Source organism: Prionailurus viverrinus, chromosome A1 (genome assembly GCF_022837055.1).
Source record: "Prionailurus viverrinus isolate Anna chromosome A1, UM_Priviv_1.0, whole genome shotgun sequence".
In the NCBI taxonomy this organism is placed as follows: Eukaryota; Metazoa; Chordata; class Mammalia; order Carnivora; family Felidae; genus Prionailurus; species Prionailurus viverrinus.
In genome coordinates this window covers 237126741-237153409 of record NC_062561.1, presented here as the reverse complement: position 1 = coordinate 237153409, position 26669 = coordinate 237126741, and the positions used below count along the sequence as shown (strand labels likewise).

At 50.4% G+C, this 26669-nt stretch overlaps 1 protein-coding gene across 1 annotated transcript in view; it reads left to right on the top strand.

Moving 5' to 3' along the window:
* Positions 1-26669, top strand: part of ADAMTS16 (ADAM metallopeptidase with thrombospondin type 1 motif 16) — a 160268-nt gene that overhangs the window by 95029 nt on the left and 38570 nt on the right. The window contains exons 17-18 of the mRNA XM_047857701.1: positions 417-555; positions 21640-21766. Coding sequence (XP_047713657.1) covers positions 417-555; positions 21640-21766 — 266 coding nt within the window. The remainder of the gene's footprint in view (positions 1-416; positions 556-21639; positions 21767-26669) is intronic.

Below are 26669 nucleotides of genomic sequence, written 5' to 3'. Positions count from 1 at the left end.
TAATATCCACTCATGAGTCCTGACTGCTTAGAACGCACCAGGAAGCGTGAGAGTGCTTTATAGGCATTGCTTTCTGATGGGCTCAGATGGACGGGATTTGCAGGGGATCCCAAGGAAACGCAGGGGGAAATAACCAGATACCCGAGTTAGGTTGCAGAGGTGTTTGAAGCCTTGAAGAGAGGAACACACGAAACATAAGGCAGACGAGTCGAATGTCTACATTTTTCTAGATGCGCTTGCTTCTTCTTGAGCGTTCGCTTCCGTCTAGAAAGTTCGTATACGTTTTAGAGGATGGACGGTGTTCATCACGTAACCAACTTCCTGTTGATGTTGTCGCTTCAGTACTATTTAAAAACTAGCTTATATTTATCAGTTCCGTTTTAACTTGTTTTCTCTGCCCCCTTTTCAATTTCTAGCTTCTGTTTCAGGGAAGGAACCCGGGTGTCGCCTGGGAGTACTCGGTGCCCCGGTTGCGGGGTGAGAAGAAGCCCAGTGGCCAGCCTCGTTACACATGGGCCATCATTCGCTCCGAGTGTTCGGTCTCCTGCGGAGGGGGTAGGTCACCTCTCACACCTCTCCTGGTGGGGGGGTCCCGAGGGGCCACGGGCACACTGCACTCACGGGTCCACACCACGTCCTGGCAGGCGGCCCCATCCCCAGAGGGAGAGCAGAGGGCAGTGGCCCTGCATGTCCCCGGAAGGCCGGGCCTGCCTTCTCTCGTCCATCTATGTCAGCATGTTGCTCTGAGGGAGTCGTTTGGTGAACCGGTTTCTGCTTTGCACCCAAGTGAAGATTTGACAAAGAGTAGTTTTGTGAGTTGAGATTATTCAAATGAGAGTCACTCAAATTCTACGTATCATGTTGGTGATGAGAAGTAGAAGCTTTACCTTGAAAATATTGTGATGCAGACTGAGGTTTGGGTCGAATGGTCTAGCTCAAATTTACTGCGAAGTCCTATATTGAAATTCACCCAGAAACTACAGGAATTTCATGCAAATCATGGTGGAAATGACTAGAAACAGCATGTCAGGAAGAAGAATTTCACATGACAGTCAATGGCTTGGTCATCCTGATACCATAAAAATTGGACCATCAAAGAATGTCTAAAATTGATAACATTGGCTGACAACAGGAACATTTTCAGCCAGAGCCAGACATATGCTCTGGCAAAAGGGTGGCGAGTCAATTTTTCAAATTTGGGAGCCAAATACTAAATTCTAGATTTAGAAAACAGACAAGTTTTGATATGGGCAAATGGATTTCAGCTTTGCGAATTCCAGCTTTTAATGATTAATTAATTTAGACAGTTGTGTCTTTAAGTTCTAGAAAAAGGTACACAAAATGGGAACTTGCATAAATTAAGAATCTAATGAATGAGTGAAGAAAAAATAACGGGCTGCCTGGGTAGCTCAGTCGGGTAAGTATCTGACTGTCGATATCGGCTCAGGTTGTGATCTCAAGATTGTGAGATTGAGCCCCGTGTCAGACTCTGCGCTGAAAGACTAGATCTTGCTAGGGATTCTCTTTCTCCTCCTCTCTGCCCCTCCCCTGCTCATGCGCACATGCACTTTCTCAAAATAAATAAACTTTAAAAAGGAATTTAAAACAAAAAAGGAAAATGAATTCATACACTGAGAGGATTATAGAGTTCTTACCCTTTCTTTATTAATGTGATGTATCACGTTGACTGATTTGCAGATACTGGATCAGCTCTGTAGCCCAGGAATAAATTTTGATCGTGGTGAATCATTCTTTGAACGTGCTCTTGGATTCGGTTTGCTAGTATCTTGTTGGGAATTTTTGCATCCATGTTGATGAGAGAAATTGGTCTGTAATTCTCCTTTTTAGTGGGGTCTGTGTCTGGTTTTGGAATCAAGGTAATTCTGGCCTCATAGAATGAGTTTGGAAGTTTTCTTTCTATTTCCATTTTTTTGGAACAACTTCAAAAGAATAGATGTTAATTCCTTTTTAAATGTCTGGTAGAATTCCCCTGGGAAGCCATCCAGCCCCGAACTCTTGTTCCTTGGGAAAGTGTTGATTACTGACTCCATTTCTTTATTGGTTATGGGTCTGTTCAAATTTTCTGTTTCCTCCCGTTTCACTTTTGGTAGTTTATGTTTCTAGGAATTTATCCATTTCTTCCAGATTGCCCAACTTGTTGGCATATAATTGCTCATAATATTCTCCTGTATGTATTTCTAAAGTGTTGGTTGTGATCTCTCCTCTTTCGTTCATGATTTTATTTCCTTGGGTCCTTTCCTTTTTCTTTTTGATAAGTTTGGCTGGGGGTTATCAGTTTTATTAATTCTTTCAAAGAAGCAGCTCCTAATTTCATTGATCTGTTCTACTGTGTTTTTTTTTTTATTTCTGTATCATTGATTTCTGCTCTAATCTTTATTATTTCCTTTCTTCTGCTGGTTTTGGTCTTTATTTGCTATTCTTTTTCCAGTTCCTTCAGGTATAAGGTTAAGTTGTGTATCTGAGACCTTTTTTCCTTCCATAGGAAGGCCTGGATTGCTATATCCTTCCCACTTATGACCGTCAGCCAAACCAATGCAACACTATTTGTTAACTAATTTGAGTTTAAATTAAAGAAAAAATGAATTCATACATTCTTAATAGTTGGTCTAAACGAAAGGCCTGAAGTAAATAGAGGAAAACAAAGATTAATGAAAAAATGTAACCGTTCTGGACAGTTAGCATCCAATGTGCTTGACGTGGGCTAACCCTTCCCATTATAAACTAAGAATGAAATATTTCAATCATATTTAAATTCTGACATGAAGAGCTTTTTAAGGAAAAATACTGCTGTGGAGAATTACGTGGGGCCCCCCCTCGCTGGGGATGGGGCCAGACAAGCTGCCGTGTTATGCCATTCAGGAAATGGTGGAACCAGACTATGTTCGTGGGCATCCCCTGTGTGTGACATGGGAAAATTAACGTCCAATCTTACTTACTTCTCTTCCCTTTCTCTTCCAATCTGACAACATCCCTCATGCTTCTGCAGATTATACACCAACCCAGAACTTATTCCATAATCATTTGCTTGAAGAATTGCATGGTAAAGTCAGCAAATGTGTTGTTTGTTTTCAGTTTGGATGGAAAGTTGGTGGGAAATTAGGGTTTCTCTCTCTCTCTCTTTTTTTTTTTTACGTGTAATTTATTGTCACATTGGTTTCCATACAACGCCCAGTGCTCATCCCAACAGGTGCCCTCCTCAATGCCCATCACCCACTTTCCCCTCTTCCCCACCCCCCCCCCATCAATCCTCAGTTTGTTCTCGTTATTTAAGAGGCTCTTATGGTTTCCCTCCTTCCCTCTCTCTAACTTTCCCCCCTCCCCCTCCCCCATGGTCTTCTGTTAAGTTTCTCAGGATCCACGTAAGAGTGAAAACATACGGTATCTGTCTTCCTCTGCCTGACTTATTTCACTTGGCGTAACACTCTCCAGTTCCACCCCCGTTGCTACTCCCTTCGGCAAGCAGATGGGGCACAGGATGTATGTCCTTTACCACCTTGTATAGGATGTGGCTCCTCTGAGAGTCTTCCTGCCAGAAACCAGGCCTGCCTGCGTTCCGAATGGAGGGGTACTTCGACAGAAGTCTCAGGAATCGGCCCAGATCACCCAGCAGGCAGCAGGGGTTCAACTAGCTCCACTGACCCCATTTTATTCCCACCACTGCCAGACTCCAGCGGTACCCGTGTCTCACTGGCTGGCATCCGTTCACATTCTTTAACAAAGATTATTCTACCAGCGAAGCACAGTGTGTTTTCAAATTGCCATCTTCCTTTCGTAATAGAGCACCTAATGACTGACGGGGACTGCAGTCCCCTGAACACAAGACCAAAATGTAGTGAGGCGAGGCCCCTCACGGTGTGGCCACCTCTTAGTTTCATGACCACTTGACGGTTCAGATTCCTCTTGTTCGGTCTTAACGCCCGCTATGTTTTGATCCACGTTTAGTAGACTTGTCAGACGTCTCCCAATAGTCTGTAATCACATGGTTATTTGCCAGAGGTTAATGGCAGTGATTTATTTGGAGGCAGGGGCTTTTCGTTTCCCAGACTTGATTATAAGTGGATGTCTTCATTAAACAGTTGACCAGAATTCACTGTCTAAACCTTTCTGAACTTTGGCCCTTCAGGATCTGCTGATACCTGATGACACAGGCCTTCTGCCGATAAATCTTTAGTTACTTAAAGTTTATCAACTGCTTCGTTGATTCTGTGCTATGGGAGTCTCTCACTTCTACAAGGTAGGCCAGGATATTTCAATTCTGCATTATAACTGTCTACACGATGAACATTGGAGGCTGACGACTCAGAAAGAATCCAGTCTCTCTTTTTCGGTTGTATGAGAGAACAACCAAATTCGCCAGCAGATCTGATAGAGCACTTGTCTACTGTCTTGGTTTCTCGGTGGCTTCTGTCAGTGCATCGCCCACATTCTCAACCCGATCCCCCGGGGAAAGGGGAAGGTATAGGCACCATTTTCATTTTTTCCTGCACGTGTTCTATTTTTAAGATCTCTAGCTGCATAGACCTTCCAACATCCTGGGTTGCGAAACCTTTAAAGCATTCTTTTCTTAGCCTGTCTCCCGGTGAACGTGATGTCTACAAGGAGGTATTTAAATGACCCAGTTAGGGAATTCATGAATGGGAAGAGAGACACTTGGAAAACTCCCCCACCTCTGGTTTCATTCAAGAAATATTACCTGGCATCCGTGGAGGAAAGATGATGATGATGATGAGGATGATGATCATCCGTGGAGGAAAGATGATGATGATGATGATGATGATGATGATGATGATGATGATGGTGGTGGTGGTGGTCGTGGTGGTGATGATTTTAAAAAGATCCCATTTCCTTATCTATTCTAATGGGCCCATCTCTCTGTAGAAGATAAGATTTCCTGAAAGACACTGGGCAGATCCAGCCTTTCATCTTTTCTGACAAGCTTTCTCTGCTCCTTTTTTTTTTTCCTTTCCACTCACTTTTATGATGCAACCACATTTTTTACTTCTGTAATCCTGCTTAGTTGTGCCTTCCCTGGGCTCTCGGTTGGTGTCTCGACATAGGTGAGGGGATAAGGACTTAACACAGAGAGACAGGAAGCCAAGAGTACTGTTAGCACAGGAACTGGCTTTGCTGATTACATCTGAGTCTAAGGCGGTGACTTTTTTCACATGGTGATGTCGTCACTAGACTTTTGTTTCTAATGTAAAGACAGCAGCCAGTTCTCAAAATTACTTATGCTATAATTTAATTTTTTTAATGTTTATTTATTTTTGAGAGAGAGAGAGGGCATGAGTGCAGGAGGAGCAGAGAGAGAGAGGGAGACACAGAATCCAAAGCAGGCTCCGGGCTCTGAGCTGTCAGCACAGAGCCTGACACAGGGCTCAAACTCACAAATCATGAGATCATGACCTGAACCGAAGTCGGACACTCAACCTACTGAGCCACCCAGGCACCCCCTCATAAGCTGTAATTTTTAAAAAATCAGCGTCCGATTCAGTTGGTTCAGTGCATTTCAAATAATCTCAAACCACTGATTTACTTCCAAGTGAAATGCTTATTAAAGTTTGGCTTATAGTTATGTTTTAAACTCTCCAAAATGCACGGTGCAATACCTGGGGATAATGCTTTTCTTTCAAGTGAAACTATTTATCTGATTCACAATTAAAATTTCTCAGACAAATCTTAAAAGTAGCTTGTAAACCAGCCTCTCTTATACTTTTCCAAGAATATTCTCTTCACCATCTACCAATAGTACAAGTAAGCTTCATTCGTTTAGTGATTAGGGCTAGAAAATGGAATGGGATCATTAGCAACCTTGCCCCCATCTTATTGATGTCAAAGCATTCGTTTATTCCTTCACTTGTGGAGTCAGCAAACATTTGTGGGCACAGATCTGAGCCTCAAACATCTTGAAGCCAGGGGGGAAAGATCCAGAGACTTACTTAATTCCCCTGGTCTGTGAGTTGAACAGTGAAACAGTAACATCATCGTTAGCTCACATGAAAAGTTAGCGTTGCAGCTGATGAACTGTGGTGCATCCGCACACTCCAGCCACGGAAGGAGGACTTCAATCCAGCCCTTCCTCCTTAAATGTGTGAGGTGTTATGCTAAGATAGAGGTCTGTAAAGAAAAATTATATACGCTGGCTCTGTCCTCAAAAACACAATCTGGAGAGAGGAGGGACTCAGGTGTGCGCAGGTCTGAATACGCAGAGGACCAGAGAGCGAGGCACAGGGAGTGAGGGTCCAGCTGACCTTGAACGTCTCAGTTGCAGCGGGGCAGCCTGGGTCGCCCCGAGATGGCCCCCATGCTGTCAACCCAGTTACTCTGCCAATTGGCTGACATCACCCTCTCTTGTCACAGCAACCGCTTCAGATGACATCGTCCCCATCCTTACTTTGCTAGAATGCTCTGAATCTTAGAAAAGCGTATATATGTATTTTTAAACTATAACTAAAGGCTGAGCTTGGCCTTCTGGGTCCCAGAGGCCAATGTGAAATGGTTCCCGTTCTTTCCTCCCTGCATTGGGTTACCTTTGAACCGAGTTCATAAAAATGCCTCCGTGTCTTTATCCAACACCCTGATTAATTTCCTGGAGAGAGAGCACCTTCCTCGGGGGGTTGGGCTGTGATGTCCACCCCCGCTCATGTCTCCAAGTGTGCTCAAAGGGCCCAGGTGAAATGGGGTAGCTTATCCCTTGCCAGGAAGCAGGGATCCTTACTTGTTGCTAGAGGCTCCCCAGTTTGGGCACACCTCCCAGATCAGGGGCGGTGGGTTCAAGTGTCCGTCCGAGGTCACGTTCCCGTCACATGGTCACGCCTGGCTCTGCCCACCCTGCTCCTGCTGTGGGGCTTCAAGTCCTGCTGCCCTGGAACCGGAAAGATGGTCCTGACTGCCAACAGCAAGAGGAGCAGCATGTCCCTATGCCATTTAGGACAGGTCAGTGCATCAGGGAAATCGGAGATTCTGGCCAGTTCCTTGTGAAGCAGAATAGACGCATGAGGATGTCAAAGGGCCATCCGTAAATGACCATGACCACCACCCTTGGGGCTCAGGGGCGCATTAGGACACTGTACGCTCAGTGTGACCATGCCAGGCACAGCTGTCACCTACGCACACCTGGGAATCATCTAGACCCTGAGCAGATCCCAGGAATTCACCCACTCTGGTTTCCTTCTCCCTCCTCTGATTTCAAGGACCTTCAGTGCTCATTCGCGACACATCCATGAATCTCTAGCACAAGCGGCAGATATGATGCATGCTTCCCCAGGGGCGCCTGGGTGGCGTAGTCGGTTAAGCGTCCGACTTCAGCCAGGTCACGATCTCGCAGCCCATGAGTTCGAGCCCCGTGTCGGGCTCTGGGCTGATGGCTCGGAGCCTGGAGCCTGTTTCCGTTTCTGTGTCTCCCTCTCTCTCTGCCCCTCGCCCGTTCATGCTCTGTCTCTCTCTGTCCCAAAAATAAATAAACGTTGATGCATGCTTCCCCAGAGACCCAGAGACTGCGTGCGTTCATTTGTGGAATCTCTTCTCGTTTTCCTTAGGTTTCCTACAGTTTTACCTAAATGATCGGTTTCTGTTTCCTCATAAAAGAAGGATAGGGCTTTTGACCCCAGCTGGAATTCACTCTACACTTAGAATTAGTGAAAACTTGGAGATAGTCTGATCAATTCATAGTCTTTCAGACCGTGTACTCCCCTTCCAGATACTTTGGCAAAATGTGAACATTTAAAAATGATTTCCCGAGAGCTGGCCAGAGCCGGTTTCCATGTAAAGGTAGAGGTAAAGCCTGAGTGCAGTGCTCATAAAAGTCACTACCTTCCATGGGCAGGAGGTAGCTTTGGGCTCTCCGCAGTTAGAGGCTGGTTCTCTTCGACTTCCTTACTGTATCGTTTAAACACTATGCTCCTCCTCTCTTACCTGCTCATATGGATCATTTAAAAAAATAAAGGGGCGCCTGGATGGTGCAGTCGGTTAAGCGTCCGACTTCAGCCAGGTCATGATCTCGCGGTCCGTGAGTTTGAGCCCCGCGTCGGGCTCTGGGCTGATGGCTCGGAGCCTGGAGCCTGTTTCCGATTCTGTGTCTCCCTCTCTCTCTCTGCCCCTCCCCCGTTCATGCTCTGTCTCTCTCTGTCCCAAAAAATAAATAAACGTTGAAAAAAAAATTTTTTTTTAAATATTGACCAGTTCGATCCTGGCATTCCTGTGTACTATGTGATTTTTCTTTCTGACAAGTAGTTGAGCGATTGTAAGCACTGTTGAGAAATTGCTTAGCAGATGTGCCCTCCATCAGAGAACCAATGCCTGAGTCTTAATAAATACTCAGCTACAGGGGCGCCTGGGTGGCTCAATCGGTTAAGCATCTGACTTCAGCTCAGGCCACGATCTCGTGGTTCGTGAGTTTGAGCCCCTCATTGGACTCTGTGGTGACAGCTCAGAGCCTGGAGCCTGCTTCCGATTCTGTGTCTCCCTCTCTCTCTGCCCCTCCCCACTCATGCTCTGTCTCTCTCTCTCAAGAACAAATAAACATTAAAAAATAAATAAAAATAAAAAAGTAAGCATTCAGCTACATTGTTGAGGAGACCCCTTTCTACAGGAAGCTCACCTGAAACACAGTTATCTATAACCTGCTGTAAAAACAGAACCCAGAAACCCTAAATGCTATTGGGCATATGGCTGTCTGCATATATTTTTATTTTCTCAGAATATTCAGAAATTTGAAAACACTCAAAGAAATATTTAAATTCGCTTTTATGTCTATTCTCGTTTATACGGGCTGGGGAGATACATTTCACATTAAGAGCTGGAGCGTTCCTGCCATCCGCAAGTGCATTTGATGTGTGGCTGAGTCGTGCCGTTTCTGTTTTAATAGTCTAGGATTTGGGCATCCCTGAGCCACCCGATAGGCACCTGGCCCGTAATGTTTTATGTTGCCCCTGGGGATGGTGAGCCCCCGCAGCCTGCAGGCTGGGGCGTGCGGATACCGTCGACGGCCCAGCCAGCAGCCCCCTCAACCTGCCTTTTCTTTGCTCCTTTACTCATGATCTGATTTAATCATGGGGAAACAGCAGCCAGACATCAGGTGGAGGCAGACGTGGAGGTGAATGGCCATAGCGGATTGATCGGATAATTTCATCTAAGCTCTCGAGTTAATCTGTGCAGAATGCCCAGGATCTGGGCGCCTCGGCCGCGTGGAAAGGGGCAAGTGTCCTGAAGCGGAAAGACGTCTGCGTGCCCCCATCTCATCCTTCCAACATTCCTCCTGAATCGACCATCGCCTTGGTTTGTTTCTCTTTGGTCTCGATTCTCTTCCGCACCGGTTTCTTCCCTGTGAGTTTTCTCATGTTCTGAACTTTTCCTTGGGCCTGAGGAAGGGACTCCGTCCCCTGGTTTTACCTGCCTGAGTCCTGAGCGTGTGTCTGCCGTGTTCACTCACCAGTGAGGAGCCCCAAGACGCCCCCGGGCAGCTGGTGGTGGTCCCCACCACCCCAGACCAGTGCCACTCTCACTTCCCGTGGCCCGGATGTTCGTGGCCCCGTAACACCTGACCTGGGCGTATGTCTGATTTTGTTCTCTGCTGCCTTCTCTGTGTTTGGGTTCTGTGACAGCGCTGGCGCAGTCTTGGGTGGTGGTCGATTAGTGGCCTTTGCTGCTTTTTATTAGCTGTCGTGTCCTGGGGTCGAACATTGTACCATAGCAGCCACCGTGGGCATGTTTGTCAAGGGGACAAATGCAGGATCTCGACACCGTTTCGATTTACACATATGTGAGGGCCGTGTTTGGAAAGGGTGGTACGGGGTCACCCGCTGTTACCCAGAAACAGGTGCCCTCCACGCCTCCACGGCCAGAAGCTTCCCCGGGGCTCCCGTCCCCTCCCTCTTGCTTCTGGACACAAAGAAGGAAGCAGTACCCGGATGTGAGTTTCATCGTTCAGAATCCGACTTCCCCTGTTCCAGGCCTTTACTTGACGGCCGGTGAAATATAGTTTAGAAAATTGTTCTCCGTGTATGAAGCGTTCTAAAACAGAAAATGTTATGAATCTCTTTCTGCCTCAAACAAATACCAAAGCAGAGGTTAAAATATCTCCGTGCGTATCTTACAGTGGAGGAAAGGACCGTGTGAGTAGGTGACCCGTGGTGCCTAGATGAGCTGTAACATACAGCGTGATGCTTTTGACCGGACCACCAGGAGTGGAGAGGAGGCCGTGCCTCTTAGAAACCCGCGATCTTACGAGCCACTTAAGCCTTTTACGCCTTGGGGAGCCCATGTATAAAATGAGGATAATGATGTAATCTACCGTCTAGGGTTCAAGGATTAAATGAGATAATACCTGTAAAGCTCTTAACACCTTGGCCAGCCAACTAAATGTCAGGTCCTATTCTTTTCTGTAAACGTTACGGTCCGCCTCAGAAACGGGACAGTGCCGGTTAGAAAACTCTCGAAGCAAGAGGGAGTTACTTAATGATCTTGCTACCCAAGTGGCCCCAGGGCAGGGATGCTGAACACATTCCTCCCTATTTTGCATGATGGTACCATCTTCAAAGTTTCTGGACACACGTGGGGGGGGGGGGCTGCGTGAGGGCTCGCGGAACCTTGGAGAAGTGTGTGCACAGGTGTGTATGCTTATAAGTGCTACAGCTGAGGGGTCAAAGCACCGCTCACCATTTTCCAGCTGTGGTGTGACAAAGGCCAAGGGGCAGGACGTCGAGGCAGCATAGGGGCAAGTGGTGTGAACGGAGAGCACGAGGTACCGCCCGGAAGCTTCAGTTTGGGTAACAGATGGCTTAGTTTGTTGGATGCAGCATTTTAAGGAAGATGCAGAGAGGCATCCTGTAAATGTCTTCTGATTTCTCAGCCTCCCCACTGCTGACTCAGGTCGCTGGGCCGGGCTCTGTCACAGCGCTCAGGATCGTGGAGGAGCACATCACCCTGTGGTCGTGGGAAGCCTGGGCCTCCCGACGTGACGCCGCTCACCCCACGCTAATGCCCAAACCGTCATTGTGTTTGGTAGTCCGAAATCTCTTCCGTGTGGGAGGTCTGTCTTCCCTTTGTCCTCCTGGCTGGCATCTTGGCATCTGTCCTTGGCCATGTCCCATTCTGTGACACCGGCCTTTACCCAAAGAACGCACTGCCCGAGGTCTTGAGTCTGCCAATAAGGTGAGCACAAGTCTCTGATGACGAACCCAAGAAGGCCTTTTGAGAAAACACATAGACGTGGTACAGACATGGGGCTCTTCTATTTTGCTGAATATGTAGGTCTTGCCGTGTTTCCTGCGGGTGAAGTTACCGATGGCGACACACTGGTGACCTCAGTGGGTTGACACCAGAGGAGCAGGCAGGACTTTGAGAGTGCACTGGGGGGAAGTGCTGAAGGATCTGATAGGCTCCATACAGAAATGAAGGCAAACAGGGTCGAGAGAGGAAATGGGACTGTTCTTAGCCAAGCCTGTGGGCACAGACTTTCAGGTCTTTGGGCAGAACAAAAACCTCATCTCCTGTGATTCTCTGTAGGTCTGGCTTAACTGTGAAAAGCAGTTTCTTAGAACATAACCTAAGCCTGGTCCCAAGTATCCAGGCCATGGGCCCTGTGACGCCTGGCCGCTCCCTAGGGGTACAGGGGTGCAGTCTGGGTCCAGCCTGGGGGTCGGAGCCCCGGTGCGGAGGGGGGCGGACTGGGAGTCTGCCCTCCTCTCTCCCCTCTGCTGGGGCGGGAATTTCCGTGTGTGCGTGGGTGTGTGCACGTGTGCACAAGTTCACAGGTGTGTATTTTATGGGGCCCCTGTCCTGCTTTCTGGTTCAGTTTTCTGTGTCACTGTGTCAGTCAACAATTGTAAGACGGATCAAAGACAAACCAGACAGTCGGCTCTCTGCTTGGCCTGTGTCCTCCCGCCCTCGGACACCCCTTTAGGCTTTCGATGCCGAGCCTTCCAGGGGAGACTGAGCAGGAGAGGGAGGGAGAAGCAGGGCAGGTGGGGGGGACAGGCTGTGGGCCCTCCCGCCCCCACCTCCCGCTTCCCAGTGTCTGTGACGTCAGCAAGACAGATGTCTGTTTTCCTGAAGGCCCAAATCTGTAGATGTTGTGATTAGTTTTCGCTACAAATGTTGCAAACAGACCACTCTCTGACCCAAGGTCATTGCGAGCATCTTCGTGCATCCCATCCCATGTCTTTCCCACGGGCGCCCTCCCTGCGCGCACCCTTCTCCAGACTTCATGGTGACCTCCTCCCAGGTCCACGCTGTTCGTATCTGTCATCTTGCAGAAGCCTTTCCTAGGTATTGAGTGAACAGCCCATTTTTAATGTGGCCGTTCAGATTCTGGAGCCAGTTCACTCCAGCATCGTTGGTGATGCTTGTAACAATGAATGTAAACACACTGTAACAACGAATCCTTCCAGACCCCCCAGATTCCTTAGTGATTACAAAGTTAGGCTCCATGTTTTGGTGGGTATCCTGAAGGCATAGTTCCTAAAGTCTGAGACGCTTTGATTTGGGCAGAGAACACACACACACACACACACACACACGCACACACATGGAGTCTTTTTTGCTTGTGGGCACCGATATGGAGCAGGGAGGTGAGATCTGCTGCATGGAGCTGTAGAGAATCTGATTTCACCCTCGCATCCGGCTGCCTACCAGAGTAAGACGACGGTAGGGGAGATCTTCTGGAAGAGTGTCTGAGGTGCTGTGGGCCTTGCGGGGCCCCAGGCCAGCAGCCTCGGCTTCACTGGAGAACTTGTTCAATGCAGATCCTTGGGCCCGCCCCACACCTGCTGGAACCGGAGCCCTAGGGCACAGAGGGACCGCAGACGGCTTCTGCGATGCCCCCGGTGTTCTTGAAGCATGCGACAGTTCAGGACCCATGCAGGGAGTCCCTGCTGTTGTGTCTCTGTGAGGGGACTTCTCTCCTAACGTTGTATGGAAAGCCCAGTCGCCAGGCCCCTTCCCGGAGCCCCAGGCAGCCGTCAGAGGCACGGCCGGAACCGCTCGCGCTCGGGAGTCGCAGGGGAATCCGCTTCCCTGGGCAGAGCCGGCTCTGAAAGAACAGGGACTTCAGTGAACGCTGCAGTGATCCAGTAAGTGGCAGCAGAAGGTTGCCCACCAGGGACTGTGATGGCCAGAGGTCAGCTTGATGCTCTCTGGGAGGGGACTTAAGACGGGTTGAGTGGATGGTGAGGGGGGGAGGATTACAGGCAAGAACTTTCCTGGACAACGTCCAGAGTCGGGCTGTTAGCATCTCTGCCCACGTGCTTTCCGGAGAGCTGAGTCCCTGCTCCCTCGGTCCCAGACCTCCTGGTCTTTGTGGCTGCACTTCACCTGCCCTCGGAAGCAAGCTGGAAGCCGGGCCCGGGGTGGCAGATGGCGTGATGGGCTCTGTGGTTTCTCTGTGCGTCCCTGTCCCCGTGCAGCTCGGGTCCCCTCCGCAGGGAGGCTGAATGTCAGCCCCGCTTGTCCCCACCAGGCCACGGGTCCCCCTTGCTCAGTCCTGTCTTTGATCCAGAGGACGTGCTCCTCCTTCCAAAGCTGATGCTCCGTCGACAGCCTGCACCTTGTCACCCGCATTCCTCGCCGCCACCAGACAGGCCCTTCCTCTCCTTCTGTGTCTCCCCCCTTCTGGTCCCTAAATGTGCTCAGGCGTCCTCAGCCTTCAGACAACTCCTCCTTCCTTCTCCCATGCCCTCCCTGTCTCTCCTGCCCTCCCTGCGCACCTGTTCATGAGGACGACATTCCTTTCCTTCCGTCCTGCCCACCAGCCACCGACTGGCACCCTCCTGCCCCTCACCTTTGACACGGCTTCCAGTCCCGACACCATGACCCCTCTCTGTGCCCCACAGCCCACGGGACTTCCCTGGCCATCTTCCGTCCCTCTCCGGCCTCCCCCCTACCCCCACAACCACCCCCCAGGGCCTTGGGCCTCCTGCCTCTGCAAACACATTCCTTCCTGACACTTGCTCACCATCCTGCAAGCAGCAGATCCCTTCTCCCCCAGGTTCCCTCTTGCCTTTCACCACGGGGGCCTTGCCGTCTTCCGCTGCGCAGCTCTGTGCCCCCGTGGGTCTGGTCCTGGGAACATCCTGCTGGACGGTCCCCGGGATGGGCCCCACCCCCCCAGGAACAGATTTAGGCCATCTCAGCGGTGGTGCCTATTCCTCCCACGGGCGGCTGTGCCCTATCTCAGCTCAGCCTGGGTCCCTCGCTGTATCTTCCCTGGTTACCCACCAACCCGCAGTCACCCCCTCTCTCTCTCTGTCTCCGTCAGTTCTCTAGATACATAATCATACCTCCTGAAGCTGCTCCCCCGATGTAATGTTCATATCCCGTCTGCTGGTCTAACTGTATGAGCCAGCGTCTCCAAAATCATCTTCACTCCAGGGGTCATGAGTAAAGTTCTTTTTTATTCCATCCCTTAACGGGAAATTTTCCACTGTTTCCCATAATGTTGGCTTCTCGGCTTGAATAAACATACAAACATCTCTATCCATATCTATCTAGAAACATAGATATACACAGAAACTCGTACAAATACACAAAATATTGATGAGAATATTCACCTGCTGCCTATTTTATTAACCTTTTTTTTCAAAATGGAGGGTAAGTTTGTCACGTGCTAAACATTATTACATATACGGGGCAGTTTATGTTTGTTCTCAATCTGTTAAAATTAAGAAATTAAAGGGGCGCCTGGGTGGCTCAGTAGGTTGAGCATCTGACTTTGGCTTAGGTCACGATCTCACAGTTCATGGGTTCGAGCCCCACATCGGGCTCTGTGCTGACGGCTCAGAGCCTGGAGCCTGCTTCGGATTCTGTGTCTCCCTCTCTCTCTGCCCCTCCCCACCCCTCTCTCTTATGTAAATAATAAAAATAAAAAACTGCTTTTCCTAATATTGAACCATCCTGACATTCCTGCTATGAAACAACAGCTGGTGACATAGCTTCTATTTTTTTCAGTGTGCTACTTGATTCTGTCCTCCCGACTGATTTTCCTTTTTTGCATTAATATCACTAAGTATCATGGGGCTGCAATTTTCTTTTGTGTGCTAAAAGGCACTTTTTTTTTAACGTTTATTTATTTTTGAGACAGAGAGAGACAGAGCATGAACAGGGGAGGGGCAGAGAGAGAGAGAGGGAGACACAGAACCGGAAGCAGACTCCAGGCTCTGAGCCATCAGCCCAGAGCCCGACGCGGGGCTCGAACTCACAGTCGGTGAGATCGTGACCTGAGCTGAAGTCGGCTGCTCAGCCGACTGAGCCACCCAGGCGCCCCTAAAAGGCACTTTTTTAATGTTGGAAACCTTTCTTATTTTTTTATGCTCTGGCATGATTTAGCTGGCGTTAAAATTCTCTCTTCTTTTACTTTTGGTAGAATCTATTTGAAGCGTCTGAGTCTGTTATGTTTTCAGGAATGAGGTCTTCAATACAGTTTTGTACTGTGTATGGTAATTAGACTGCATAGACTATTTCTGTCTTCTGGAGTTAGTTTTGCTCATTAAGAAAGCCAGCTTTTTCTGCAGTATTGTAAATGCTGTGTTTACAAATTGGACCAAAGTGCCCTCATTAAGTTGCCTTCACTTCTTCTAAGTGTGCATATTTTCTTATTCTCATTTCGTGTCTTGCATATTTGTGCTTGTTCCTTATTTTTTCATTAGGCTGGCGTATCAGTGACAGGTGAGCCAGGAAAACAGAAACTTTTCTAGGCATGTTACACAGGAAGGTATTTAATATAAAAGATCGTTTGCTTACAAAATAGCTGGAAAGGGTGGAGGAGTAAAGGTCAGAGAGAAAGACACCATTAGTTCTCACTCTGGCTATTAAAGAATCAGGAGGTTGTGGAACATTCCAGAAATCACCCATGATGATCAGAGCCAAGCCAGCCTCGGCGCAGATGATTCCCAGGAAAGTGCCTGCACTGCTGCAAACCTCATGACTGCCAGGGCCCGTACCTGTGCCTGCTGCTGCCAGGGAGTAGGGACGCAGTCATAACTCTCTTCTGCTTCCTGCATCGGTGGGAATCTAACCCAGAGTCTCACGGACAAGCAAGTACAACCCTCCCCCCAAATCAGCTCTTGGAGTTTCCATTTTCCCTTTTATAACTTGTTTGCCCATGTTTGCATCAAGTATTTTGACATCTGTTCATTTTCTAATACATTGATTTCCATTTCAATCTAGATCAACTCTTTCTACTTGCTCGGGCTATCCTTTTTTTTTTTCACATCCTCATTCGACATTACCTTCTTGTGTTTCTGGTCTTAGTTATTGGTGTGAGCATTTAAGGCTATGAATGGTCCTTGGAGTATTACTTTTAGCTGCATCCCGTGAATTCTGCTTTATAACCTGTTCCTCATTGTTCTTTTCTTAAATGAATTGTTTTGAGCCTACGTCATTCACCCTCCCATTTTGATCTATTTCTATGAACTGCTAAAATGGTCAAGGCAATGGGTTGCACTCCCCCTTTCTTTTCCTAATCATAGACTTTTCTTCCTTATCCGCTTATGTTCTACAGGGTCGTCAATGCAAACGTGCACTCCCCCTCGTAAGGGGCACTTGGAAATGTGTGCAGGCATGATCGCCACGATGTCAGAGAGTGAGCGCTCCTGGCACTTAGTGGGCAGGATCCGGGGTCTTGCCGCGAGTCTTACGATGGGTGCCGCCATACTTCCCAGCAGATAATGCTGTTGCCCTACAGGCCAGCGGTGCCCCGCTAAGACAAAGGAAAGCCTCCAAAATCACTAGCTAAGAAAATAACTGGCAGAGTTGGAATGTGCACATGCATCAGACTTTCCTTTGGGTTACAGATATACATATATTGAGTGCATTCCTAAATTATTTCAGGAATTCCTAGCTCCAGATTTCCCCCTTACCCAGTTCACAGGTAAGAGCCTTGGGACTTGGCAGACATGAGGCGGTCCGGGGTGAAGCCAAACAAATGTGTGCAATAAAAAAGAAAAAGAAGCACTTTAATCAAGTAAACTTGTTTTTCTGTTTCAAAGTAGAACCAAATTTCGTATTTGCTTGATCAAGAGCCTGTAACTTGCCCGGAACCAACAGTGACCATTAAGGCCTGATGGTTTGTTGAGACTTGAGCGGAAGCGGGATTTCACATCTTTAATTTCAAAACAGGAAATGAAACTGAAGCTGTTATTTATAGAGCCACACCTCCTAAAAAGTCATAGGAGCTTGGTTAAAGAATAAAACAGTACCCTTTCGAATCAACACATAAATGGAGAGAAAAGATTAGTTTTCTTTCTCTTTTCTTTAGGGCACAAACTCTTAGCAGTTTCAGGAAATTGTACTGTTGCTCAGTGAGGCCTCGTACAAATTGGATCATTATGATAAACGGGCTTAATTTCGGGAGTCCCCAAGATTCTTTACAGAACAGCTTAAACACATGTTTGTTTCTTTTTTCTAATTGTATAGTTGCTTATTCCTTGTTAGCAAGTGGAAAAGCAGGTTCATAAAACATTGACTCACATTTCGTCTCTGCATCCGTATACAGGTGAGTCATCCACACGGTGCCCAGCTCGTCCTAAGTCATGTATAAAGAAGGGAAAACACCTGTACTTTGATGATGTTTTGGCCAAGCATTAGCTCCCCCACTATTAACATGTCTGATCTTAGAAGCTACCGAATGTAATGAAATTGGCCCGTCCTGGCAGCGCGGGGACAGACTGACCCACACACGCTACGGGGATTAGAGAGCCAGGCGGCCCATGCTCTCTGCCCTCCAGAAAGACGCCCCAAGGGATGACACGTACATCCTAACCGAACTTGTCCTTGGACACACCGTGTGTCTTGCCCACACCCGCGTGCTTTGAGAGCGAGAGGGTCACTGTGACCGTTCGCCAGGACAGATGAGCGCAAGCCTGAGCTAGCCTCGTCTGGACTGCCTTTACTCACTCTTCTGACACCAAGTGGGTGGCCAAGTCTTTGTTACGAACAACCACCAACTTTCCAGCAGCCAACGGGATGCCTACAGTTCAGTTCTGACACCACCTACCTGGAGTCACTCAGATTCTAGAGGGTTAAGGGCTCAGTCCCAGGAGGCTGTTTCCCCTTCAAACACCAGTCGCAAGTACTGGGTGCCTGGGGTACCCCCACTGCTGTGTTGCGTGGCTACAAAGTTGGGGGTTCCCATGATCCCTCCTTTCCGGGTTTGTTCATCTGTCCTCATGAGCACTGATTTATTAGAAAGGAAAGGAGTGAAGGACCAGAGGACAGGGTACAGAGGGAGACTTCTCTAAGGGTCTCTCATGGTGCAGCTTCTGTCCCTGTGGACTTGGGGTGTGCTACCCTCTCAGAATGCCGATGTGCTCACCACCCAGAAGCTCTCTGAGCCCCGTGGTTTAGGGTTTCCATGGAGATTTTGTAACATAGCCCTGCTTGATTAAATCAGTGCCTGTGGCTGATGAACTCAATCTCCAGCCCCTCTCCCTTCCCTGGAGGGTAGAGGTGGGGCTGAAAGTTCTAATCCTTTATTCCTCCCTGGATCTTTCTGGAGACCAGCCCCATCCTGAGCTCCCCAGGGCCCCAGCTTCCAGTCACTCATTAGCATACAAAAGATACTCTTATAGCTCAGGAGTTCTTAAGGGTTTTAGGAGCCTTGTGCCCGGAGGAGACAAAAAGCCAACACTGACTTCTTACTCTCTCGCACCCCTGTAGCCCCAGACCCAAAGGTCTTGGCTTCTGAGTTTGCCTAGAGCGGTGGTTCTCAAAGTGTGGTCCCCGTTCCCAGCAGCAGCAAAACACCTGAGTGTTGGTGAGAAGTAATCCTCAGTCCCCACCCCAGACCCGCTGAATCAGGAACTCTGGAGGTGGGCGCCGCATTCTGTGTGTCAAGTCCAAGGGGGTTCTGATGCCCACTCAAGCCCAGGAGCCGCTGACCAAAGGACTCCAGAGGAGCGGGCGTTTGGGTCTCATTTAAGGGGAGAAGAAATCTGCCAGGTGTGCCGAGGGGATGGCAGTGGAGGACGAATTCCAGGGAGAGAGGAGACAGCCTGTGGACCGGCTTTGTAATCAGAGAAGCAGGGAGGTCACCGCCGAAGGACACAGAGCGGCTGGGAGGGCAGGGCTAGGAAGCCTCGAGTTTAAAACAAGGAAAGTAGGCTTCTGATCTGCTTAGCGGCATGAGAGTGTGTGTGTGTTTAAAGGGAAAGGTCCTTGGGATCCGTTTGACATTGGACCTGGAGGAATCCTGGAGGAAGGCGTCGAGTCAGGGGCTACGAGGCTGACCCCACTGACCACATAGGAGACCCTGGGCCCCGGGCAGGTGGAGTTTCAGGAAGCCTGCTTTGCAAGGATGGGTCTGTGTTTGTGTATTTGTTCAACAGCCTGGTCCGTGTGTCCAGCAGGCAGCGGGGGGACCTTAGCCAGAGCTGACAGGGGGCACGACCCTCCTGAGGGGATGGACACACCCCTGCAAGGTCTTGAGAAGGCATGCCAGTGTCTGTGTGTCTGTGTCTGGGCCATGTGTGACACAGTGACAGGACACACGGCCGCCGGTCACTGTCTCAAGGACGCTGTGGGACAGTGTGGGACACACTTCCTTCTGAGGTGGAGTCCAACGCCAAGTTCGCGTTTTGGAGCGCTGCGTCTGTAATCTGCAGGTGCCCGTGATGGGGTCAGGTGTTGGGTTCGGAGCCACGGCCAAGGTGCAATTCTTGAGACGTCTTCGGTACCAACAGTTGTTTTTATTGAAGTACAGGGACAGGCTGTGTGGGCAGAAAGAGCTGGCTTGGATGTGTGAGGAGCGACTGATATATTATATAAGATTTTTCTATCAGGGGGCGCCTGGGTGGCTCAGTCTGTTGAACGTCTGACTTTGGTTCTGGTCAGGATCTCATGGTCCGTGAGTTCAAGCCCCGCGTCAGTTCTGTGCTGACAGCTCGGAGCTTGGAGCCTGCTTCGGATTCTGTGTGTCCCTCTCTGCCCCTCCTCTGCGCGCGCTCTCTCTCTCTCTCTCTCTCTCTCTCTCTCAAATATAAATAGACATTTTAAAAAATAGGAATAATTGCAAAATTTACATCAGGGAGCACCAAATAGAAACTACACAGCTTGATTAGAAATATGATTGTGAAAAGTTAGCAGAGAACTGAAAACTTTTATAAAACTGCATGGGTCCTGTGAAACCACCACCTGTGGTCTTACAGCAGCACCTTCTGGGCTTTGGCCCCAGGAAGTGGGTAGTTTGGGGCTCAGACACACGAGCTTGCGTGGTGGTTCCCTGTTAGACCCAGGGACTCCTCTCCTCCCCTGGCTACTGAAGAAAACCAGTTCCCCAGAGAGTGTACCTTTCTGCATTGAAGACATTGACTTGTCTCATTCCTTCTTTCAAAGCGAAGCCAAAATGTCAAGTGTGTATTTTAGAGACGTTTAGTTTTCCTTGAGTAAAGAAGAATTCGTCTTCCCACGGCCCCTAGCGTGAGCGATGGCTGTGCCTGGGTCCGTAACCCGCTGTTTCCTCCCTGACACCACTCCTTTGGTCTTTTCCTTGCCTGGCCGGGGGATCAAGTTGGGTACAGGAGGGCACTCTGAGTTGTGCCGGGGCGGCAGACCAGGGGGCCAGAGGGGCCACATCATTTCTAGAACTTAATAGATTGCATTGCGTTAATTTTTCATCAGTACTAGTGTGCTTCTTTCTCTTTATATTTCTCTCCGTTGGATGAACTCTTTAGTATCCTCCTTCAAAATGGGTCTCTAGTTAGAGTTCTCTTCGTGTGGTGGTAAAATAGACTCACGGAAAATTCACCGTGTGACCATTGTTGAGCGCACATCTCCGTGGCGTTAAGTACGTTCACACTGCTGTCCAGACATCACGTCTGTCCGTGTCCATATCTTTTTCATCTTCCCAAACAGACAATGTGCCCGTTAAACGCTGACCCTCCGTTTCCTTCTCTACCCAACATTCTTCTTGTTGGCGAACCAACATTCTGAGTTTGACTCTCCTAGGTGCATCATGTAAAGAATAGCACTTTTTTGGTAAATTTAATGAATTGAAATACTGAACAAATTTGGGCATGTCTTCAAAGCCATAATCAGCCCTGGGGATGTAAGTGGGGGCTGAGAATTAAACGAGCTTTCATTTCAGTCATTTCCATTAACCTCATTCGATACAACACGTTAGTCACGATTGTGAAAACGTCTCTAGTCAGCTTACCACCATGGCAGTATTTAACTCTGAGTTCTCTGGCGACAAACAGCTTTGTGTGTTGTTTTGTCTACGTTTCTGGTTTCTTACCGATTGCTTCTCGAGTGGAAACACAAGCCAGGCATACTGTGTTTCTTTGGAGAAGTGGGCGGTGTTCCCAACTCTGGACACAACAGAAGAGAACTGGTATGTTTCATCCAACGTCTGTTGGCACCAATTACACGACACGTGTCGCCTTTAACGATGTTCAGAGCTAGGAGGGAAATCTGCACGGCTTGGAACTGACGGAATTTACTAATAAAAATGGCAAAGACAGGTCAGGAAAGTCCTGGTAGGTCAGTAGTTGGCTAATTGGTTATGAACTTAAAGACATGCCCATATGGTAGACGCTTTTTCAAAAGAGCTTTCATTAGCTCTTTATCTGTGTTTTACCGCGGGGCACATGTCTCAGTCTTTGTTCTGCGCTGCGCTCTTTCCTGCAGGACACATGACCACCAGAGAAGGCTGCTACAGAGACCTGAGGTTTCCAGTGAATACGTCTCTCTGCAATCCCCACACCCGACCCGTCACAGGGGTGGTCTCCTGCAAAGTGTCCGCCTGTCCTCCCAGGTAAGAACGGCTGTGGTTGCCCAGACAGGTCTCGCAGGTTTGCGAATATACTTGGCGAGCCTCTGGTGCGCCTGCGTCCGGAGAATGGACGTGCCACGTGCTGCCACGGCATCTGGAACGGCGAAGAGGCAAAAGCACCCAGACCTTCCTGAACGGGTATGTTTGGCGGGAAGTGGTCCTGAGGCTCTTGGGAATGGAAGTGGGAGTTCTCGCGACAGCATCCCGTTGGCTTGACTTTTACCGCAATCACTGCGGGCCGGCAGGAGCGATCGTGTACCGTGGCGACAGCAGCGTTTTCCCTCTCCGCCTCTGGGCCTTTTGCTCCGGTCTGCTTTGCCCTACCGCGTGAAACGTGTCGGAGGGACCCGTTCACGGGCCTGCCAGGTGGTGCGGGGCAGTGTGGATGACTGCAGGGCGCACGTGTACATGCGTGTGTTTGCACAGACACGCATGCACGCATGAGACTGGGCTGAGAAAGCCAGGGGGTGCTCTGGCTCCCCGTTCCCCTTCCCCCACCAGGACCGTTGCCCCGAGACAGTTCTCGGTAGAGTGCAGGTGCCCTGTGTCGCTGGGCTGGGCAGGACCCCCGCGAGTGGCCACGGCCCGGCCCTGCCGCCAGCCGTCACACCCTGGGCGCACCCTTCACCTCTCTGGTGCTCGGTCCCCTCAGCTTTACGGGGGACGCGTCCCAGAGGGGCTGTGAAAATCCTCTGAGTAACACGACGGGCGTCTGACCCCAGCTGGGTTCTCTGCACAGCCGACGGCCCTAAAATCGGCCCAAGATCATGTCAAACACCTCGATCTTAAAGATGTCCAGCCACTGGCGAACTGATTGCAGGTTTGCTGAGAGATGCCTCAGAAGCATGATGCTTTTCCAGGAGATAGGGACACGCTAGAGGGAGAGAGGCATCACCTCCCTCTGTCTCTGAGCTGTCCGGGTCCCTGGTCACTGGCTCTGGATGGAGACGGGGTTGGCTTATCCGCATCTGAGAGATCGGCAGCTTTTCTCCCACCACGGCGAGGGGGGGAACCCCGGGGGCTGGGGACCCACTGCCTCACAAAACCTCCCGGCTGCCTCAGCTCCACACCCCACGGCCTGCGGTGGAGAGACATGCTGGTCGAAACGGACACGAGGACTCTGGCGCCTGGGACCCGTCACCCCCAGTGCACCGGGCGCCCACCCGGGGATCCTTCCTGGGACCGCGCAGGCTTTTGGGATGGCCACACACCTTGGCACCCGCTTCATATCCCTCAGCCGGCCCGTGCACCCCATGCGTGTGCTGAGCTGGACACTCACTGCGGGCTCTGTGTCCGAGGTGACGTACCAAGTGCACAAAGTCCTGGATAGTCTCGGAGAAGAGTCTTGAGGTTAGCAGAGGGAGGCTGGCACCAGCTTGGCACCATTGGCTGCAGAAATAGCCATACAGGATACGGGGGCACCTGGGGGGCTCAGTGGGTGGAGCGTCCAACTCTTGGTTTCAGATCAGGCTGTGATCTCGTGGTTTGTGAGTTCGAACCTCGTGCTGGGCTCTGCGCTGACAGCACAGAGCCTGCTTGGGATTCTCTCTCTTCCCTCTCTCTCTCTCTCTCTCTCTCTCTGCCCCTCCCCTGCTCATGCACACACACTCTCTCTCTTTCTCCCTCTCTCTCCAAATAAATAAATAAACTTAGAAAACATGATCATCCTGTCCAAAGGAAACAGAGGGCCAGATAGCCAGGGTTCCTGCAGCCTCCTGTCGAGTTGGTGCACAAACTCGACTCCTTCTTCCTTCCTGGACAGCCAGTTCTGCACCTGTGTTGCAAGTGACCCAGCGTTGACGTCACTGTGACCTTAGATCCTGGATCAACACCTCATCATGTGAAGATAGGGATGTTTAGAGGGGTTGCCATGTGCACTGAGGGTCTCTTAAGATATCGTGCTGAGTTCTTGCTGGGGCAAGAACTGATGTGGGGTGCCCAAAAGCAGCTGGTTAGCTGCTAGGAGGTTAGCCGTAGAGGAATCCCCTTCACGTAGACCAAGAGAAGTGTGCGCGTGTCATTTTCAGGTGCAGGAGAAACCAGCCTTCGTAGTTACTTGTGGAGGCAGACTCGTCCGAGTCTAGAGCCCCAGAGAACTGGGGATGGTTAGTGCGCGTGTGCTGTCGCCCCGCACGTCCGCGAGCGGTTCACCCTCCTGCCGTCCAGCCTGCCTGCCTGTCTGTCCGGTGAGGCTTGTCTAGAAGCGACGTCGAGAAAACACCCAGCCCGGGACTAAGTCACCAGCGCCCGGCTGCCAGCTTGGTGATTTTAAGCAGCACCTAACTCAGATGTGAACAGACCTCTCTGCGTCTGTAACCCATACAGGGCTCAGACCCGGAAGCAGGAGAGGCTGGAGCGTCTACACGGGTTAGAAGGTCCCTCGTTTTTCCTGTAAGTCACCTGTGCAGCCCGCTGGGTTTCTCGCTGGGCCTCCTGTGCTTCCCTGCGGTTTGTCTTTCTGGTTTTGAGGGATTTGCATTCAAACCATCTCTATGTTCTCTGATATCTTCTGTGCTTAACTTAGCTAAAATCTATTACGTAAGTTCTGTCAGGGACCTTGTGTGCTGACAGAGAAGGCAAAGTTCCGAGCAAATGGACCAGTCGAGGGAAAGTTAGAACCGGGGTGTGGAAACAGCAGGTAGACACAGGGTGAGGTCCCCCCAGAGTCATCTACCCAACATCCAAAGGCCCCCGTCCATCTGGCTCTTGGGTTTACGTCTCATGTGTTCGAGTATGTGTAGTTTTCTCCGAAGGAGAAGGCTTTTGGAGACAGCCCTAAGCTTGGCCGTAAGACGAATGCCATGCTTTCCTGCTGGGAGATTCCTAACATCCCCCGCAGATAACCGAGGCCCGATGTCTTGTACTACTCGGCCCCAGCTATGTGCGTCACTTCGACGGAGTGGACGGGGTCGGCCAGGATTAGAAGTGCACTCGGCAGCTTGCGGAAAGGCGTGGGCCGTGCAGCCAGCAAGCTGGTTCAGATCTCCCACGCGGCTGGCGCTGGCACACTGAGGCCGGCCCTGCCGCGGCCCACGGAGCGGGAGAGGAAGAGAAGGGGACCCCAGGAGGCACCCGCATCACTGATGCTCCCGTGGGACGAGCTGGGAGGGGGATGCGGAACATCCCGCTGGGCATCCATGTGGTTATTTGGGGGTAAACAGAGAGCGAGCGTGTGTCGAGGGAATGCACATAAAAGCTCTTAGCGCAGTACGTGTGCTAAGCGCTCAGTAACCCTTGGCCGTTTTTATTTGTGCTCTAAAAGGAGAAACAAATTCACATCAGCTATTTATTTAGTCTGTGAAGCAAGACTGTCTATGACAAAACACAGAGGAATCAACTTATCTTACGTACGGTAGTGCTTGTGGATCGTTACTTTAACAGTTGACTTGGGGAAGTAGATCTTAATGTAAAAAGTTGTTTTGTCTTCCTCCGTGATGTGAGGCGCATTTGTCTCCTGCCCGGAATACTGGCAACTTCTTGTTCCTGGTTACATGGGCAGAAAAGCCAAGTTTCATTTGTGCAACCTCGAGGGCATGTGCCTTTCTTATTAGAGTCTGTCTGCTGCGAGTGTAGGCGTTCCCCTGTGCCTGTCCCGGGGCTGGTGTTCCCCTGTGCCTGTCCCGGGGCTGGTGTTCCCCTGTGCCTGTCCCGGGGCGGGTGTTCCCCTGTGCCTGTCCCGGGGCTGGTGTTCCCCTGTGCCTGTCCCGGGGCGGGTGTTCCCCTGTGCCTGTCCCGGGGCGGGTGTTCCCCTGTGCCTGTCCCGGGGCGGGTGTTCCCCTGTGACTGTCAGAGCCACGGCAGGTGTACCCAGTGCCTCTGAGAGCTGAGCCCCGTCCTCCCGGTCTAACTAAATGCAAGACACAGCAGGTGCAATCCGGTGTTTCGTGTTGTGCCGGAGGCCGAGTCCCCAAAGGACCGGGAGCAGAGTCTAAAACATCTTAATGCACAGCCTACTTGTCTTTAACTGAAATGAGAAGCTGCTACCGCGTGGGTTGTAGCTCCTGACCTCCCTGTCGGCATCCACATGCACACCTGCATCTCAGGCGCACAGCTGGAGGGCCGTCAAGGCCAGGGCCCTTCCCCGGATGGGCTCCCCCAGCTCGTAAATTTCTACGGGGAGCGGTGGGCTGGGCATCCAGCAGTGTCCTCACTGGAGGAAGCTCATCTTAAAATGTCTGCGAGGCTCCAGCCAGCAGGAGCATCGTGGCCAGATGAGCGGGGTCCATGGTCCCCAGCTGTTCCCCGGGTCTGGGCTCCGCACTGGGGGCCGGCCCCCCACTGGCCCCGGAACGGCCGGCAGCCTGGGCTCCCAGGGCCTAGCCACCTCTGTCTTCATCTGAGCGTGAATCGGGCTCTTGTCTCGCTTGCCTTTGAAACACAAGCCAGCAACCACAGATACTTACTCCCTTTTACATTTCTCAGTTTACCTAAATGGAGTGGCTCTTTGTGTCATTTATCTCAGCTCGTGTCTGGTTTTGGAAGCACGAACACCGCAGCACGGCTTCCCGGACAGTATACGGAAAGTGCAAGAGGAAATACTTCCCAGATGGGAAGCGGGTCCTTCTTCTCCGTCTCCGCGATTCCCCCAGGAATGCAGCCTACGCTTTAAAGCAGATTGTGACCAAGTATACTTTGTTCTCTCGTGTTATTGAGTCATGCCGAGGCAGCTCTGTAGTCCTCTCCACCAGGCAGACTGTTTCTGCCTACACTTTGGTGACTCCTTACAAACCCGTTGCTAGAATCGTTCCCTTGGAACCAAAGTGCCTCGGTCGGGGACTACATTCCTTCGGTTGCACACCAGAAACGCAGGTGAGGGTTAGCAGATGGACTTTATTCCCGGTCGTCTCCCACGGCAACGTCTGCAGGGACAGGACAGGGGCAGTGA